Genomic DNA, 15,829 nt, shown 5'->3' with positions numbered 1-15,829 from the left:
AATCCATATTTAAAGGGAGTTAGAAGGTCGCATGCAACATATTATTCAGGTTTCATAGATTTCAAGATAATGTGCTTTCTGGTGTTTTTCAAATTAATCCCAAACAAATGAAATATTTCACCGTCCCTTCAAGACCAATAACAATTTTAAAGCTTTCGGTGGAGCAAATCTGCATTTGTAAATAGATTAATTTGAAAAAAATGCTGTAATTCTTCAAGATACTAAACCTTGGATTAAATGTGTTTTATTAGCACTTATACGTAAAGACCTGATGAACTAAAGCTATTTTCATGCATCTCTTCTCTTCTTCAGGATTTTGAGAAGCCCAGTCCACCACAGAAACCTCTTCCTGCCGACCCCCTAGGGAGGAGCTCTCGACTGGGTCACAGTACAACACTATCAGGGATCCACATGCCCGGAAATGGACCCCTGCCCATACCTATCCCCACTCCACCCACCATCCCTCTACCCAGCAGGTAAAGTGACAGGAATAGCATGCTTCATCTACCTAAAGTCATTCAGACATATAGTAGATCAATATTCCATCTTTGCTGTCTTAATAGCATTATGTATGTGTGCCTCTTTTTACATTTCAGACCTGCGCCGGTGTTGCCCTACAGACCACCAAAAACTCATAAGGACTGCTGAGCTCTCATCGTCATGGACGAGTAGATCTGCTACCAACAGGCGGAGACTTTCTTGATTTGCACTAATTACTGAGACCCTGTATGACCTTTTGGACAGTTGGAAGTGTCGCAGAATTTCTAGCAAAAGGGGACTAACATCACATCTCAGTGCTACGCCTCTAAAAAGGTGCTTTGTTGTCCTTTCTCAGGTACCAATGAACTATTTATCTATTTAACTACAGTATTTAACTTCGGTATTGTGCACAGAGCACTCTGAGAATGAGTGATTTTCCCTGATGAAGAGGAAATAAAAGGATCAAGGTGTTGTTTAGGATATTTCTTTTGCATATTTTCTTTGGTGACTTTTATACTTTTTTCTCAAATGAAATGCTGAAATATATGATGTTTTTTATAACCTGTGAAGTTGCTTGAATAATTGACGCGCAAAAAAGTTTGTTTCAATGATAAAGGGAAATGGAGCACAACTCAGCAAGTCGACAGAGTCAGTTTGTGGCCCGCAGAGCACTGACATTCATTTTACATTTCTTAAAATATTTTTTTCAAACAACCAACAACATAATACACAGTGGCAAACAAAACATAATAACACACACAAGGGGGGGCGGGGATTACACAAACTGAAAGTGAAGAAAATGAGTAAAAATGCACACATCAACAATTAAACTTAATAACCATGACAATAACAATCAATATATGCTTGGATGATACAATATCCAGAAAATATATAAATATCAGAAAAAATAGCACAGGAAAAAAGAAGACAACTTATATGTACATATCATATGCATACCCATATATTGACATTTACATACACTTAAACAAACAAACAAACATACTGTACATGCACTCATACATACAATGAAATATACTTGTATACTTTATATGTACAATGCACATTGTAAGAAATGCACATAATGGCCAATATAAGAAAAAGATGTATACATTTAGTTGTTAAATGAAACTGTCCCACCTATTGATTATATCTTCATATCTTTGTGCTCCTCCTTACCTCCAGCCCTTCTTATGCTGGCTCAGCTCCATCCATGTTATTTAATGGATGTGTAGTCAACTCTGTTCAATATTCCTCCCATTATTTGATACAATATACAACCATGTTTCCTTATGTTAATTTGACATTTTAAATAATTTTGCCTCACAATTCTCTAACTCATCACAAATAACACTATTCACTTCACATAGTACTTTATAACATACTGTAACTGCTTGCTACAGTATGTTATAAAGCTTCTCATATGCTTTTGTTCCTTTAAGCATCTCAACGGCGTACACTTTCACTGTGTTTGTATATCCAAACATCCTTGCAATTCAGATTATACTGGGCATACTCTCATTAAATGAAAGATATAATTCATCCTTGTGAAGATCTCCCAAAGTGCTGCATTCTCTCTTTTGCCCATTTTCCACAAAAATCTCAGGATTATTCCATACAGATGCATACATATAGGGAGATTCCTTCATCATTATGTGTGCCATATGCCATACCTCCCTGGAGTGGTAAAAATAAGATTGATTGTCCTGCACACCTAAATTTCTGTCTATTTTTTGAGATATGGCCTGCAATGATTTAAATGGTGCTGTCATATTAATTTCTAGTTGCACCTATTTTGCTTATCTCCTTACTGACAATTTTGACAGTTCAAATGCCATTTTATACAGCTCCATATTTAGGAGTCCTAGCCCGCCTCCCCCAATTTCTTTTAAAGTCTTCAGAGGTCTCCCATATCGTTGCAATTTATTCTGTAAAACCTTCATTTTTTTAGATTTATTTTAAACAAACAAAAAAACAGAGGTCCTCTGCAATTACATTTTCAACTTGTTCATTCTATAATAATAATAAATTAAGATAAGCCAATTAAGACAACAAAAACTTTCTCTTTTTGAATCTCCAATTACAAATCCACCATTGCATGGTCTGTTAATGAAATAGCCTTAGTGTTGCTATTCATTACGCTTTCACTAAATTGATTTGAAATTAAGTAGTAATCAGTTCTAGACTGAGTGACATGGTGACGAGAAAGAAAATAAATACTCTGGGATTAAGTAAACTCCATATATCAATTAACCCCAGATCATTAACTTAGAGATAGCTAGTCTATATTTTGGTATAACTCTTGTAAATGTTGTCTTACCCATGCAACTATCCAGCACTTGATTAAAATCACCTGCCAAGATAATATAACCTTCTACCATGTTAGAAATAATATAATTCAATGTATGAAGATAACCATTTCTTTTGCTTGAATAAGAACCATGCACCATGTTTCCTACCCAGTCTCTTTTCCACTTCATTATTTCTAATTCTGTCAAATGGGTTTCTTGTACAAAGACTATATATCCACATTTTTCCTTTTAAATATGCCAGACATCTCCGTGACAAACACTTATGATCCACATAACCACGTTCACTATCTAATTTTCCATAGAGAGATTTTTAAGTATTTCGGGCCTGTGCATTATATCGTTTTAATAGCATCATGTAGTATAAGAGGAAGTAAGGGAAAGAAAAGAAGACAAAAAAAACATAATAAAATATGCACACATACCCCCCACCCCCACTCACACACACTCACACATACACATAAAATGACCAAAGTGATGAAATACTCCAACATTCATCATCCTCTGCCCCTAATCCCATCACCTTTGTATGTACAGATATGTCTCTCTATCCAGGCCTTCACAGTGCTACAGAGTAGATATAAATTAAATATTTTCTGAAAACATGTTGTGGATATACAACTGAACTATGGACTACATTTTTTATTGCCAGATCAATCCTATCAGCTCATTGTGCAGTCTTACAGCCACACTCACACTTCATTCCCTTATAAGTTCACCTTTGCAGTAAAGTGCAAACACTATTAATACTTTTCACACGTTGAACACTGCTCGGGGGCATTTGGACGCTCAACATGTTCTCCTGATTTTGACAGACGCTGCAGAAACTGACCAGATCTGACAGACTGAGTGTGTTCCAGAGAATTACACCAACACCAAATAATTCAACATTAACTGTGGTGTTTGTATGTTTTACATTAACGCTCGCTTAGTCCTCGAGTGTGTGAGCCAAGCAAGATGATTTCAGTGCTGTCAGCTTTCCAAGCTCCTCCTCAACCATGTCCAATGAGATGTTTTACCGGATCCGTCCAGTCTTTTTTTTTTTGCCTTCACAACATTCCATTTGGATTTTGTATGGGTTAGTTATTCTTGAACTCTGAGATTATTCATGCATTCACAGAATCATTCATGAGATTCAGAGCTTGCTGTTGCACTTTGAGTTAGGCACTTTCCTTGATGTTATATGTTGTTGACTTTTTATACAAGGAGGGATTCAACTGTTCAAATTTTACAGTGTTTATTTTTGTTCCTTTCATGGACTGTGTCAGTGTTCATAATCAAGATTTGGATAATGCATTTTGTTTTTGCAGCACATCCAAATGCAATGCATGTCTTCTCACATCTGCAGAATGATTGGAATCAGTATTGATCAGCATTTCTGTGTTGCATTTGTGCACATAAGTGTGAAAGTAATGTTTTTTCTTGTTTTGAAAGTGTCCAGATGTGTTCGACAGTCAGAGTAACTGCTCTCCGCTGGAAAATATTTGTTAGTGCTGTGTCGATTAGTCGTTAAATGTTTCTGCCATTTGTAAATCCTAAATGTACTGTGTTTATTTGCATAAATGTAACATGTTCAAAAGCCATTGTAAAGTGTAAATATTGTATGTCAGTAATCACATTTCTTCTTTTTTTTTGTTCTTTTTTTACGAGCACAGTAACATAAGAACTGCTTTGAGGCCCCATTTACACTGCGGGGTGACAGAATCATTTCACCTATAACTCGTAAGCCAGAGACAAATGTTTGAGGTTTTTTTGAGAAGAGATTTTATTGATGAAATCACACAGCCAAATAAAAGTTCCTTGATGACTGTTTACAAGTGGTTTTGATTTCATTCTCATTTTGAATGAATTAAAAAATCTGAAGAACTCCATGCACCTTGGAAGTAGGTGAAGTTGTGCCAGAAACCTCCACCCAATGACTTAAAAAATAACATCTAAAACCACAAATGAATGTTAAAATCAAACTCCACCAAAAACTTTGTTAGTTATGATGGAAGCTTCCAGCCTGAACCTAAAAGACACACCCCACCCCATAACAGAGCAGCCAAAATGTCCCCATGACAAACAAGGACTTATAACACTGCAAATATTATTTAAAACTGCAAACCTGTATGATAGTCCAGTAAGGACAACTTTCAAGTCAGTCTCCATAGGAATTATATCAAATCTGGTTGGTATATGTTAATTCAGAAACATGTAATAAATATCAAATGTTCAGAACATGTGACACTCATGATGAAAAAATGAGTTAAAAACAGCAATATCACCTTTCAAGTGATGAGTAGTGAACATTGATTCAGTGTGAAAACAGCAGCTCCAGCCCTTCTCCAGATGTGTGTTAACCATTTTAATTGATTCAGTCTACAAGAAAACAAACAACCAGCTCAGTAGAAATATGTCTCTTTGTTTTTTCAAGTATGAGATTGGCACATCAATCTTATTATTTCAGTCTCACTGGTAAGTGTGCACAGCTGCTCAGATTATCAGACTTGTTCAGCACTGCCACCTGCTGGATAATACTGGTTATTACAAACACAGAGGTGCTCCCCACTCTCCAGTTTAATCTTATTTTACCTTAATGTGCTCGCTCAGACATCATGGTAAAGTTGCCCTTGAGTCCTGATCAAGGATCAACCTCCCTTCCTTACAAACACTTTTTTTTTAAAAGTAAAACATAAAGAGCACAACCCAAAAGAAAATAATACAGTCCCTAATAATGTGAATAATAATCTAAAACCTGCAACAGTTTGACATGAATGAACTCTAGCCATGCTTTCATCTCCAAAGTCAGCTCAATACTGTAGTGACACAGGTAGTTTAGATGCTGTAGGTGGTTTAAAGCAACCATAAACAAAACTGGAGTCAGCTATTTCTTTTATAATAGTGGAAGGTGAAGCAGTTAAGTATGCCATCCTATTAACAATTGTTATACTTAGTGAATAAATGCACTTAATGTAAAAATAAATAAATGAAACAGAACATGTAAAATGAGTTGGCTCAGTGTCACAGTGAGCCTCTGGTAGTGGGTGACATTAGGCTAACTTAGCATGTTAACAGATCAGTCAGTGGCATGGAAGTGAACTGAGCAACTGCTGAGGAGCGTGTTGTCAACAGATGGCCCAAATGAGCAAGTTACAAATATTAGGGGTTTTTTTTATTGCTAAGACACATTTCTTGGAATTATGCTCAATTTCTCCAAAAGTCTAAACACAAATGTACAACTGCACACTCATCTTCACAAACTTCAAACTTCCATGTCAAAAACAAACTTAGGTCTAAACCAAACTTTGCTTTCAGACATCACACAAAAGCCCTACACACACACACACACACACACACACACACACACACACACACAGACACAGACACAGACACAGACACAGACACACTCGTATCATTTTATGACATTTACAGTTTCTGTAACCGCCATTTATGAAACACAAAGGTCCCACTTTATTTGCAAACAGGTTTTCAGGTGTGAAAATGGAGGAAGAAGAATAAAACTATAAGTTACATGTTCCATTATTCACAGGGCTCTGCTTTTAAATATCAAAAAGAAAGCTACATGTTTTCTTTTTTTGTTGTTTTGACTGTTGTACCTGGAGTAATACTGTGAGGCTGAAATGTGAGGAAAAACAGGTCTGTTTCCTGGAATGCTTGGTTCTTACATGTAGAAAAAAAAGTATCTCATTTTGTCAGCCACTGAGGTAATTAGTTTATAAATAACAAGATTAAACAAAAGTTAATAAATAAATACATTTACAGCTTGTGGCCTTTGCATGCGAGCCAGTTCTCATCATAAGCACCAGACCCCTCTGTGTCTCTGCCCATCTATCTCTGTTCTCACACCAGTGTGTGTGTGTGTGTGTGTGTGTGTGTGTGTGTGTGTGTGTGTGTGTGTCATCTGTTGATGACTGCACTTCTATGGGATTAGTGGCCACATGACAGCACTGGGCTGACCGCCTGGTGAGCCTTTCATTTGGTTTCACTTGCTCAGGCGGTCTCGTGTGCTGTCCAGCAGTTTACTGGGAGCCGGAGATTTCCGGACTTCATTCCTGTGGATCTGTAAATGAAGTTTATACCAGACAGACTGGAAGTTCACTTGTGATGGCGCAGGATAATACCAGTTTATATGGAGAGGACTTCTTTGAGGGGAAATCACCCTGTTGTTCAGACACAGACGCGTTGAGTCAAGGAGACAAAGAATATGATGACATTTTGGAGCTTAATCAGTTTGACGGGCTGCCTTATTCCTCCAGATTTTACAAACTCCTGAAAGAAAGGAAAGAGCTGCCAGTGTGGACAGCAAAGAGTGAATTCATGGACACTTTGGCCAAAGGACAGTTTGTTATTGTCAGTGGCTCTGCCAAAACTGGAAGGAGTTCTCAAGTGAGTACTGGCGGGTATTTGACACTTGTGATTGCACTGCCATGGAAAATATTGCAACAGCAGATTCATCTTTGTCACAGGGAGACAAACCATCTTAAAAATAATAATCCGAGGGACACGTATGATTTAAACAACTTCTCTCACACTTCTTTTGAAACAGATTCCTGAGTGGTGCGCTGAATTCTGCCTGTCAGTCCAGTTCCAGCATGGCACAGTGGTTTGTACCCAGATTCATGCGCAGCAGGCTGTAGATCTCGCTTTGAGAGTGGCTGATGAGATGGATGTCAATATTGGCCATGAAGTTGGGTACAGCATCCCTCTGGAAACGTGCTGCGCTCACGACACAGTCCTCAGGTCTGGAAAAAATGTACTTTTATACCAACAAAAACAAACATATCCAGTGTATCTCTGATTATTTCTCTCTCCTTGCTGAGAAATGATAAAACATGTTCACAACGCACAGCTAAATCAGCCCGCCTTCTTTTATACTCAAGAGAGAGGTGAACAAAAGGCTTGAGGGGCCCCTTTTCAAGGTCTCCCCCACAGCTGCCCGGCTCCCTGTCTGCCCATATGTCACACTCCCTCATGTGGGTCCCTCATAAGTCAGCTGGGTAACAAAGGAACTCGGCACATTGAGGAGAGGGAGATAAGATAAACAGGCAGCTGGCAAGTAGGAAAGGATCCACTCCCTAGACTAATTATCAGAGTAAATTACACTAATAGGGGCAAAACAGAAGTGTAGACAAAGTGCCTTTCATTAAGGCGCCATTCTGAAGTACACTAAATGGATTTCCTGTCTCACTCTTTGAGCCTAGAGGCTTACAATCAAAGACACCTGATTTATTTCAGCTTATTATGAGTTTAGTAAGACAAAGTGTGCTCTCTCTTAATGTAATTTTATCACCCACCACAGGTATTGTACAGATGACATGCTCCTGAGAGAGATGATGGCAGACCCTTTGCTCGAGCGCTACAGTGTGGTGGTGGTGGACCAGGCCCACCAGAGGACCGTGGCCACTGACGTACTCCAGGGTCTGCTGAAGGACATCACCCTTCAGAGGCCAGAGCTTCGTGTGGTCCTCCTCACTGCAGTTGATCCTAGCCCCAAACAGATGGCCCACTTCACTGGGTCCACAGTGCCTCTCATTCGCCTGGAGAGTTCGGGCGCAGGGGAGGTGGTATACAGCAGCAGAGGTGACAGCTACTTCTGTGCCTCACTCCGTCTGGTGCTGGAGATACACCGATCTGAAGAGAGAGGGGATGTGGTGGTGTTTCTAGTGACTACACAGGTAAACAAAAACCAGAACAGGATGGATTCAGCAGTCAATATGTCATTTGTTGTCTTTTTTTTATCATAATGAGACAATATGTCTTCCTTTGACTCTCTGTTTACTTCCTACCAGGAGATAGATCTGGCCCTTGACATTCTGTGTAATGAGGGCCACAGCTTACCCCCTGATCTGGGAGAGCTCCTGCCCATCGCCGTACACCCCAGCCAGCCTGGGACTCTACCAGTCCTCGGGGAGATGGAGACATGCCGGACCCGGAGAGTATTCCTCACATCCAGCCCAAACGAAGACTTCTTCTGGGCCGTTAACTCAATAAGCTTTGTCGTCGATGCAGGGCTGGAGAAAAGATATGTAAGTTCATCTTTCATACTTGTATAAAAATGGGTTTAAAGGGCAATTTCTCAATATTTCAAATAGACAGTTCAATCAGGAGACAAGTGAATGAGAAAAGAATGATGTTTATTATATAAGTACAATGAGATAGACAAAGACCATTAGGATGTCATCCCAGAACAGCCACGAGATAGCCCCCCCATGAAATCCAGACACTGTTGGTGGTGATGCTGATGATGAGTTGGATGAGATAATGGCCTATGAAAAGATGGGACTGTTGATCCTGCAGAGACTGGGTGGAGATAGGGAGGTGGTGGGGCGCACATAACAGCTGTATGTCAGACTACTAGATGATAGGCTAACGACGAAAGTTTGGGATTGTGCTATTGGATAGTGTGACAGACAGGTGACAACTGAAACTCAAACTACGCCTCCTGAACATTGACAACCAGGAAATAAGTGAGCATGCATGAGAGAGATTAATACATGGAGGAGTTAGCACCAACTAGACCTGTTATGAAAAGAGAGTCTTCCTGACTGAACTTTGGCTACGCTTCATTAGTTAGTGTTAGTGCATTATGAGGGAATCTTCTAATGGTCAGTAACAGGATGTATGATTACAGCAAGAAAAACATGTATCATTTGGGAACCTGACTGTTGTTTTAGACTTGGGAAATCAGGACCATACCTTTTTTTAAAAGAAAGAATTAAAATAATTACATGAAGACTTTCCACATATTGTACCATACCACAGATTTATAAATCAAGTGGTTGCTAACAAGGGAACTAAAGGTGATCCTGGTGCTAATTAAAAGGTCATATTATTTTGTAATGCATTGTATTGTTCAAGGATCAAGTTGTATTATACAGTAGAGGCAGAACTGAAAATCTGCTGTTGAGCTGAGATTATATTTATGTTTTATGTTGCATCCGGTTGATTTTGTTATAATGAAAAGCACTGGTTACTTGGGATTATACAATATAATCTGTCAAGAAACACTTAAAACCGGCAGAATCTGCAATGTTTAATTGTGCAATCCCATATACTTTTATAAAAGTTTTATGTAACAGTAGGCTATAATTAAAACATTTTTGTGGTTTTGAAAATGTCTTGAATCTGGTCACCAATGTTTAAATTTGAGTGAATGTTTTATTAAATGTCATTATAAATAATCCAGATCAATACATTGTGATGTTGCAGGTTTACAACCCCAGGATCAGGACAAATTCAGTCACGATTCAGCCAATCAGCGCAGGTCAAGCCAAGAGTCGCAAACAGCTGGCATGTCCAACAGGTTAGAAATTAAATGAGCTAACAAAAATAAATAAAGCCTTTGATAGAAATCTCCTGCTGTTTATTCCTCACTGCTGTCCTATCTAAAAAGGTCTTTCTTTCCTGCAGGCAAGTGTTTTTGTCTGTACCCCGAGGACAGACAGCTTCCTGAGGAGATATGCCCGCACATTGCAGAGTCTGACATCACTTCCACTGTACTCTTTTTGAAGAGGATGGAGATTGCAGGACTGGGCCATTGTGACTTCATCGACAGACCAGGTGAGATTTACATAAAGTGACATAAAGAGAATATTTTCATGGCAGTATGTGTGTTGGTTGAGAGGGAGCCTACTGCGCCCCTCATATCCGTAGTGATAATTACATGAATTTTGGGTTCAGTCAGTCTGTTCCTGTTTTGTTCCAACAGACAGGAACTTGTTTTATTGGAGGGTACTCAACCGTGCTTCAGCTGAACTGACAGCTCCTGTTCTGCAAGCATCCTTTTTAGAGCTGACCTGCTTCCGTGTGCTTTTGTTCCCCCCGGATTTATTCACCCCCACTAACACAAACACACACAACACACATACAGAGCCTCCCATTAGTTGATTAGAGCATACTAGTGTTAGTGTGTGGGAGTGTGGATGATAATAGAGCCTCTAAGGTTTTGTGTCCATGTCTCTTTGTTTCACTGTGATGTTCATCAAAAACATGTTTGTGGCAAAACCAGAATAGGAAATCTCATTTGTACCATGAAAGATTTTTCATCTTGCATAGTGATGGATGGCAGATGTTGGTGAGGATTATAAAATCCTAATCTGTTGATGCCTTTTTACTCCAAGGGAGCCCAGCAGGGTGCCAGTATACTATAGGGGGATTGTCTCTGTGGGTCAGTTGAATTACAGTTTAGACACCATACAAAACAGAAAAGTAATCCTTAACAGTTTTAGTCAAAGTGTATTTATATGAAATGAATCACATTGGCAGATTAAGTACCAGACAGTTAAAAATCAGCCACTAGATCCACGTTTCACTGCTGATTTGATTTCCAGTTTTCACAGTTTTTTTTTCTACCAAGGTTTAATTTTAGAAAAAACAAAGCATACAAAATAAAAACCTTTCCAACCTAGATCCTGAAGGCCTGATGCAGGCTCTGGAGGAACTGGACTACCTGGCAGCTCTGGATAATGACGGCAACCTGTCTGAGATGGGCATCATCATGTCTGAATTCCCCCTGGAGCCCCAAATGGCCAAAACACTGCTGGCATCGTGCGAGTTTGACTGTGTCAGCGAGGTGGTCATCATTGCTGCCATGCTAACAGGTAAAGTAGGCAGATTCATGTTTAAAGTTATTTATTGAATCACTCACCCATACTGTCACTAAAACATAATGTTGCACATCTAATTATAATGAATGCAGAGACCTGGTCCTTTGAAGCAGGTCAACATCAGCCTCGTTTATTGTAATGACTGTTACTCTGTATTATATGATGAACAATTAAAGTCTGCCTTACACAAGCTTGACGATCACTGAAAATGTAATATACCATTTAAGATAGAGACGAAGTTCTAAACATTTATTTTGTGGATTTTTTCCCCCATAGCTCGAACTTGCTTCATGCTTCCCTCAGTGGACTTGAAGCCAGAGGCTGTCCCATTCCAGATGAAGTTCCAGCACCCAGAGGGAGACCACTTCACTCTTATTAATATCTACAAGGCGTTTAAACAGTGCCAGCAGGATCCATGTGAGTTTAAAGAGCACACACACATACATATACACAGATGCTATGGAGATCATTGAATAGAGGAAATCATCCAAACCATTGGCAAAATGATTTTATTCTAAACAATGCCACAAAACACCATCATCAGAATAGTATTATACTATGTATAATAATAATAATAATATGATATATTTAAAAAAAAAGAAAGAAAGAGAGAAATATACTTAATAATCACTTTAATGAAAACCTCAAAACTATTCCTCAAAATGTGTTTTTAAGTTTTAAAGGGGCCATGTCATGTTATTATTATCCACACTCAAAATAACATCATCTGAGAAAGGAAAGAAAGGAAGGAAAAGAAGACCAGAAGGAAGGAAGGAAGGGAGGAAGGAAGGAAGGAAGGAAGGAAGGACGGAAAAGAAGACCAGAAGGAAGGAAGGAAGGAAGGAAAGACGGAAGGAAGGAAGGAAGGAAGGAAGGAAGGAAGGAAGGAAGGAAGGAAGGAAGGAAGGAAGGAAGGGAAAGAAGACAGAGAGGAAGGAAGGAAGGAAGGAAGAAAGGTAGGAAGGACAGACGGAAGGAAGGAAAAGAGAAAGAAGGAAACTAGGCCGGATTGGACCTCTTGGCGGGCCGGTTCTGGCCCACGGGCCACATGTTTGACACCCCTGATCTAAGGGCATAAAGGCATGTTTTTTTATTGTTTGTAAGAGCTATGTCTTTCGAAGATAGCAGATAATAGAGGGACAGGATGACATGGTGTTGGGATCTTGTTAGTTATTTCAATAACGACAGTAATCATGATTTATGCCTCTCAAGAACTGATTAACTACTCCCTTAAAATGTTGTAATTAATCACAGTAGAAAAGTGTTGAAATATTTCGAGCCGCTCTTCATCAGCAGAGCAATCAAAGGGAGGAATTCATTCCTCTAACTATTTAATAGTTAGTGTTGCACACTGAATAATGACAGTAAAAAAGCTAAAGCAATAATGTAGCATTTGTATTTTTGTACACATAAAATTATAACCCCATGTCTTCATCACTGATCCTGATCTGTAATGGTCTCTTTAGACTGTGATGTGGAGAAGTGGTGTCAGGACTTCTGTCTGAACCACACTGCTCTGCTGATGGCCGACGCTCTTCATACTGAATTCATCGACACTCTGAAGAGAATCGAGCTGCCCGTGTCAGTGCCTGCCTTTGGTTCCCGAACCAACACCGTCAACATTAAGAGAGCCCTGCTGGCAGGTTTCTTCATGCAGGTCAGAAAACAAAACTTTATTATACAACTCATCAAAGACAATATAATTCACAACATCAACCACATGCAAAAAATCAGCTTGAAACACCAACACTACTCTAAAAAAGAATCCTAAAGAAAAAAAAGCCCAGCTGGAACTAATGCAGCTAGGTTGAGTGCACTCTAATCTTTTTTAATTATAGTGTGATTTTAGTTTCCACAATTAATGATCAAAGAATATGGGCTTAATGAAATATTAATATATTTCTGCTCATTTAGAAAGAAGGTGATTAGACATATGTAGAAACAATAATGTTGCTTTTTTATGACTAAAAACCCAACACAACCACTCTCAGCAAAATAACCAGAATTATTATTTAGCCATAATTGTTCAGCCCTGCTGCTTTGTCTTGATTATAATGATTATTAGCAATGCACTACAATGAAATGAACTGGTTTTTACTCATGAACTGACAGTTGAACTATGGTCAGATCGTACACTTCATTTTCATCTACCTTTTTACAATTATCAGTGCTTCGATAATTAACTCACATTTAAACTGATTGCAGTACACACACTTGAACTGTTTTCAGCTCTCCACTTTCGACTGAAACTTCAACTACTCTCATATCAAACTTGACATTCCAACTGCTTTCATCTCTTACTCTCCAACTGGCATTTCAGCAGCTTTTCTCTCTTATTCTTCCCAAATGAAAAAGCAACATATATAAACGTATACTGTATATGTACAGGTATAATCTATGAGCTCTGTTCTTATACAATTTAAACCAACCCATTTCAGTGCTGTAAACCTCACTAGACATCTTTTGGTTTATACATGTAAACTGGCACTAAGGACTTGAACTGAAACCTGAAACGTCTAGGTCAATTTATCACCTTCACATCTTTCCTTTCAGCTGCTTCAATTTCTTTCAGTATTTGTTTTTCAACTCCCATTTTAAAATTCAATTTGTACATCATTCAAGCCAAAATCAAAAGCACAATTTTACAGATGCTTTTCCTATTTGGTCTTATTTTAAAAGTATTCTTAGGTAGTGACTCAAATTCCTTTGAGAAAATCCATCTGACTGTGTCTGGCTGCTGTTTCCCTTAGGTGGCACGGGATGTGGACGGATCAGGGAACTACTTCATTTTGACCCACAAGCATGTGGCACAGATCCATCCTCTGTCTGGTTACGGCGCCAAGAGCCCCAAACTGCGACTGCCAGAGTGGGTGCTGTTCCATGAGCACTCCTTCTCTGAGGATAACTGCCTCCGCACTGTCACCCACATAACACCAGAAGAGTGAGTCTTGTTAACATTTTGTTCTTTGTATACCTTTCAGTGGTTTGACTGTTTTGCATTCACATAACTGACCATATACAGTCTTGTTAACCAGACTGCAGTCTCTTATGACTTTTAAAGCACCACCCTTGTATCTTTATATTTGAAGAGGCTTAAAAGTAATCAGACACATTCCCTTTCCCTCTTGGACCAGATGTAAAGCCCCAGTTCAGCAGAGACTAGTCATGTTGGTATTGCAGGGAGGTATCATAATCCTTTTCTCTAGTATCAGCTGGTTAGAGGGGGGATTATGGATTGCACAGATGCCTGGGAATGTGGAGCTGCCACTTTAAAGGAGGAAAAGAAAGCTCTGCAGCCTTTGTCGTTCCACATGCTGAAATGTATGAATCTGAGTGATTGCACTTCAAATAACATGAGGAGCAGATGAACTGTAAGTCTTCTCTCCAACAAAAGAGCCTAAACTTGGAATATGTTGAGCGTGCTTAATAGAAGTTTTTTAACAACCACATTCTCCCCTTCCCTTATTAGGTTCATTCAGATGGCACCACAGTATTTCTTCTACAATCTACCATCTAGTGAGAGCAAAGACATCCTCCAGAACATTTTGAACGGTGCAGCACAGCACTGTCAAGAGAAGAAACCTCCGACTTCCGGAGAGGAACCCCAAGATCAGACTTATGATCGTTGTGTCATACAGTGACTGCTCCAAATGGTGGTGATGAAATTAGGAGTTACTGCACTACATTGTACAGAAACACATCTGGATAGCTGTATAATTTATCACTTAACTGATTTTTTTTCAGTAGTTATTTCCTTTCATCTGTGCCTCTCATCTTGTTTTTTGTCACTATATCATGTTTTATATGTCTTTGAATAGATATATACAAAGTACACTAATATATGGATGAAACACTACAGTTTCTGTGTCTTATTATATTTGTACCGAGTCATCCTATTCAACACATTTGAAATAGCCGAAAATCATTTAGTTTTCCATCCCTGTGAGGTTTGCAATCAGATATTCCTCTTCCTCTGATAAAGTTTTTAATTCTTTTCTGGCTCCACATTCTCCTCTTCATTTTTCACGCGTTACCTTCAGTCACTGTCCAGCAGTCAGTCACCCGCAGCACTGAGGGTCCAGCCTGATTAATGAGGTGCAGGGACAGTTTAGGCCCACCTGCAGCTCCATCTGGTGTGTGTATAGTTCAGGAACAGTGGGGTGACCCAGTTCACTGACACTGCATTACCAAACACTGTGTCCCCTTTTCAGTGAACCTGGCTGATTGGAGGACCACTGCCAGAACCCACAGGTTACTGTGTTGCCAAATCCACTTAAAATATTTTCCCTTCGCCTTGAATAGTCTTTTAAAATGGTAAATGGCTGCTTATGTAGTAAATTTGTCCAAAGTGCCTTACAATGTTTCTGCTGCTCATCCACTCATTCACACACCAATGGTAGCAAGCAATCATGCTGGGTAATGATGCAACCATCA

The 15,829-nt window shown here is 39.1% G+C and overlaps 2 protein-coding genes across 2 annotated transcripts in view; both read left to right on the top strand.

Annotated features, from left to right (window-relative positions):
- adam12b (ADAM metallopeptidase domain 12b) overlaps nt 1-648 on the top strand; it is an 83,515-nt gene extending 82,867 nt beyond the window's left edge. Inside the window, exons 22-23 of the mRNA XM_053332847.1 lie at nt 313-476; nt 597-648. Coding sequence (XP_053188822.1) covers nt 313-476; nt 597-648 — 216 coding nt within the window. The remainder of the gene's footprint in view (nt 1-312; nt 477-596) is intronic.
- Nucleotides 649-6,855: 6,207 nt separating this feature from the next.
- Nucleotides 6,856-15,036, top strand: dhx32b (DEAH (Asp-Glu-Ala-His) box polypeptide 32b). The gene is given in 12 exon segments (XM_053333072.1): nt 6,856-6,888; nt 6,891-7,175; nt 7,336-7,529; nt 8,089-8,464; nt 8,579-8,815; nt 9,999-10,092; nt 10,200-10,349; nt 11,198-11,389; nt 11,672-11,812; nt 12,862-13,052; nt 14,146-14,336; nt 14,865-15,036. Coding segments are annotated over 12 exon segments (2,256 nt in total).
- The last annotated feature ends 793 nt before the right edge of the window (nt 15,037-15,829 follow it).

Source organism: Scomber japonicus, chromosome 14 (genome assembly GCF_027409825.1).
Source record: "Scomber japonicus isolate fScoJap1 chromosome 14, fScoJap1.pri, whole genome shotgun sequence".
NCBI lineage: Eukaryota > Metazoa > Chordata > Actinopteri > Scombriformes > Scombridae > Scomber > Scomber japonicus.
Note: the sequence above shows the minus strand (reverse complement) of the source record. Positions and strands in the feature narration are given on the sequence as shown.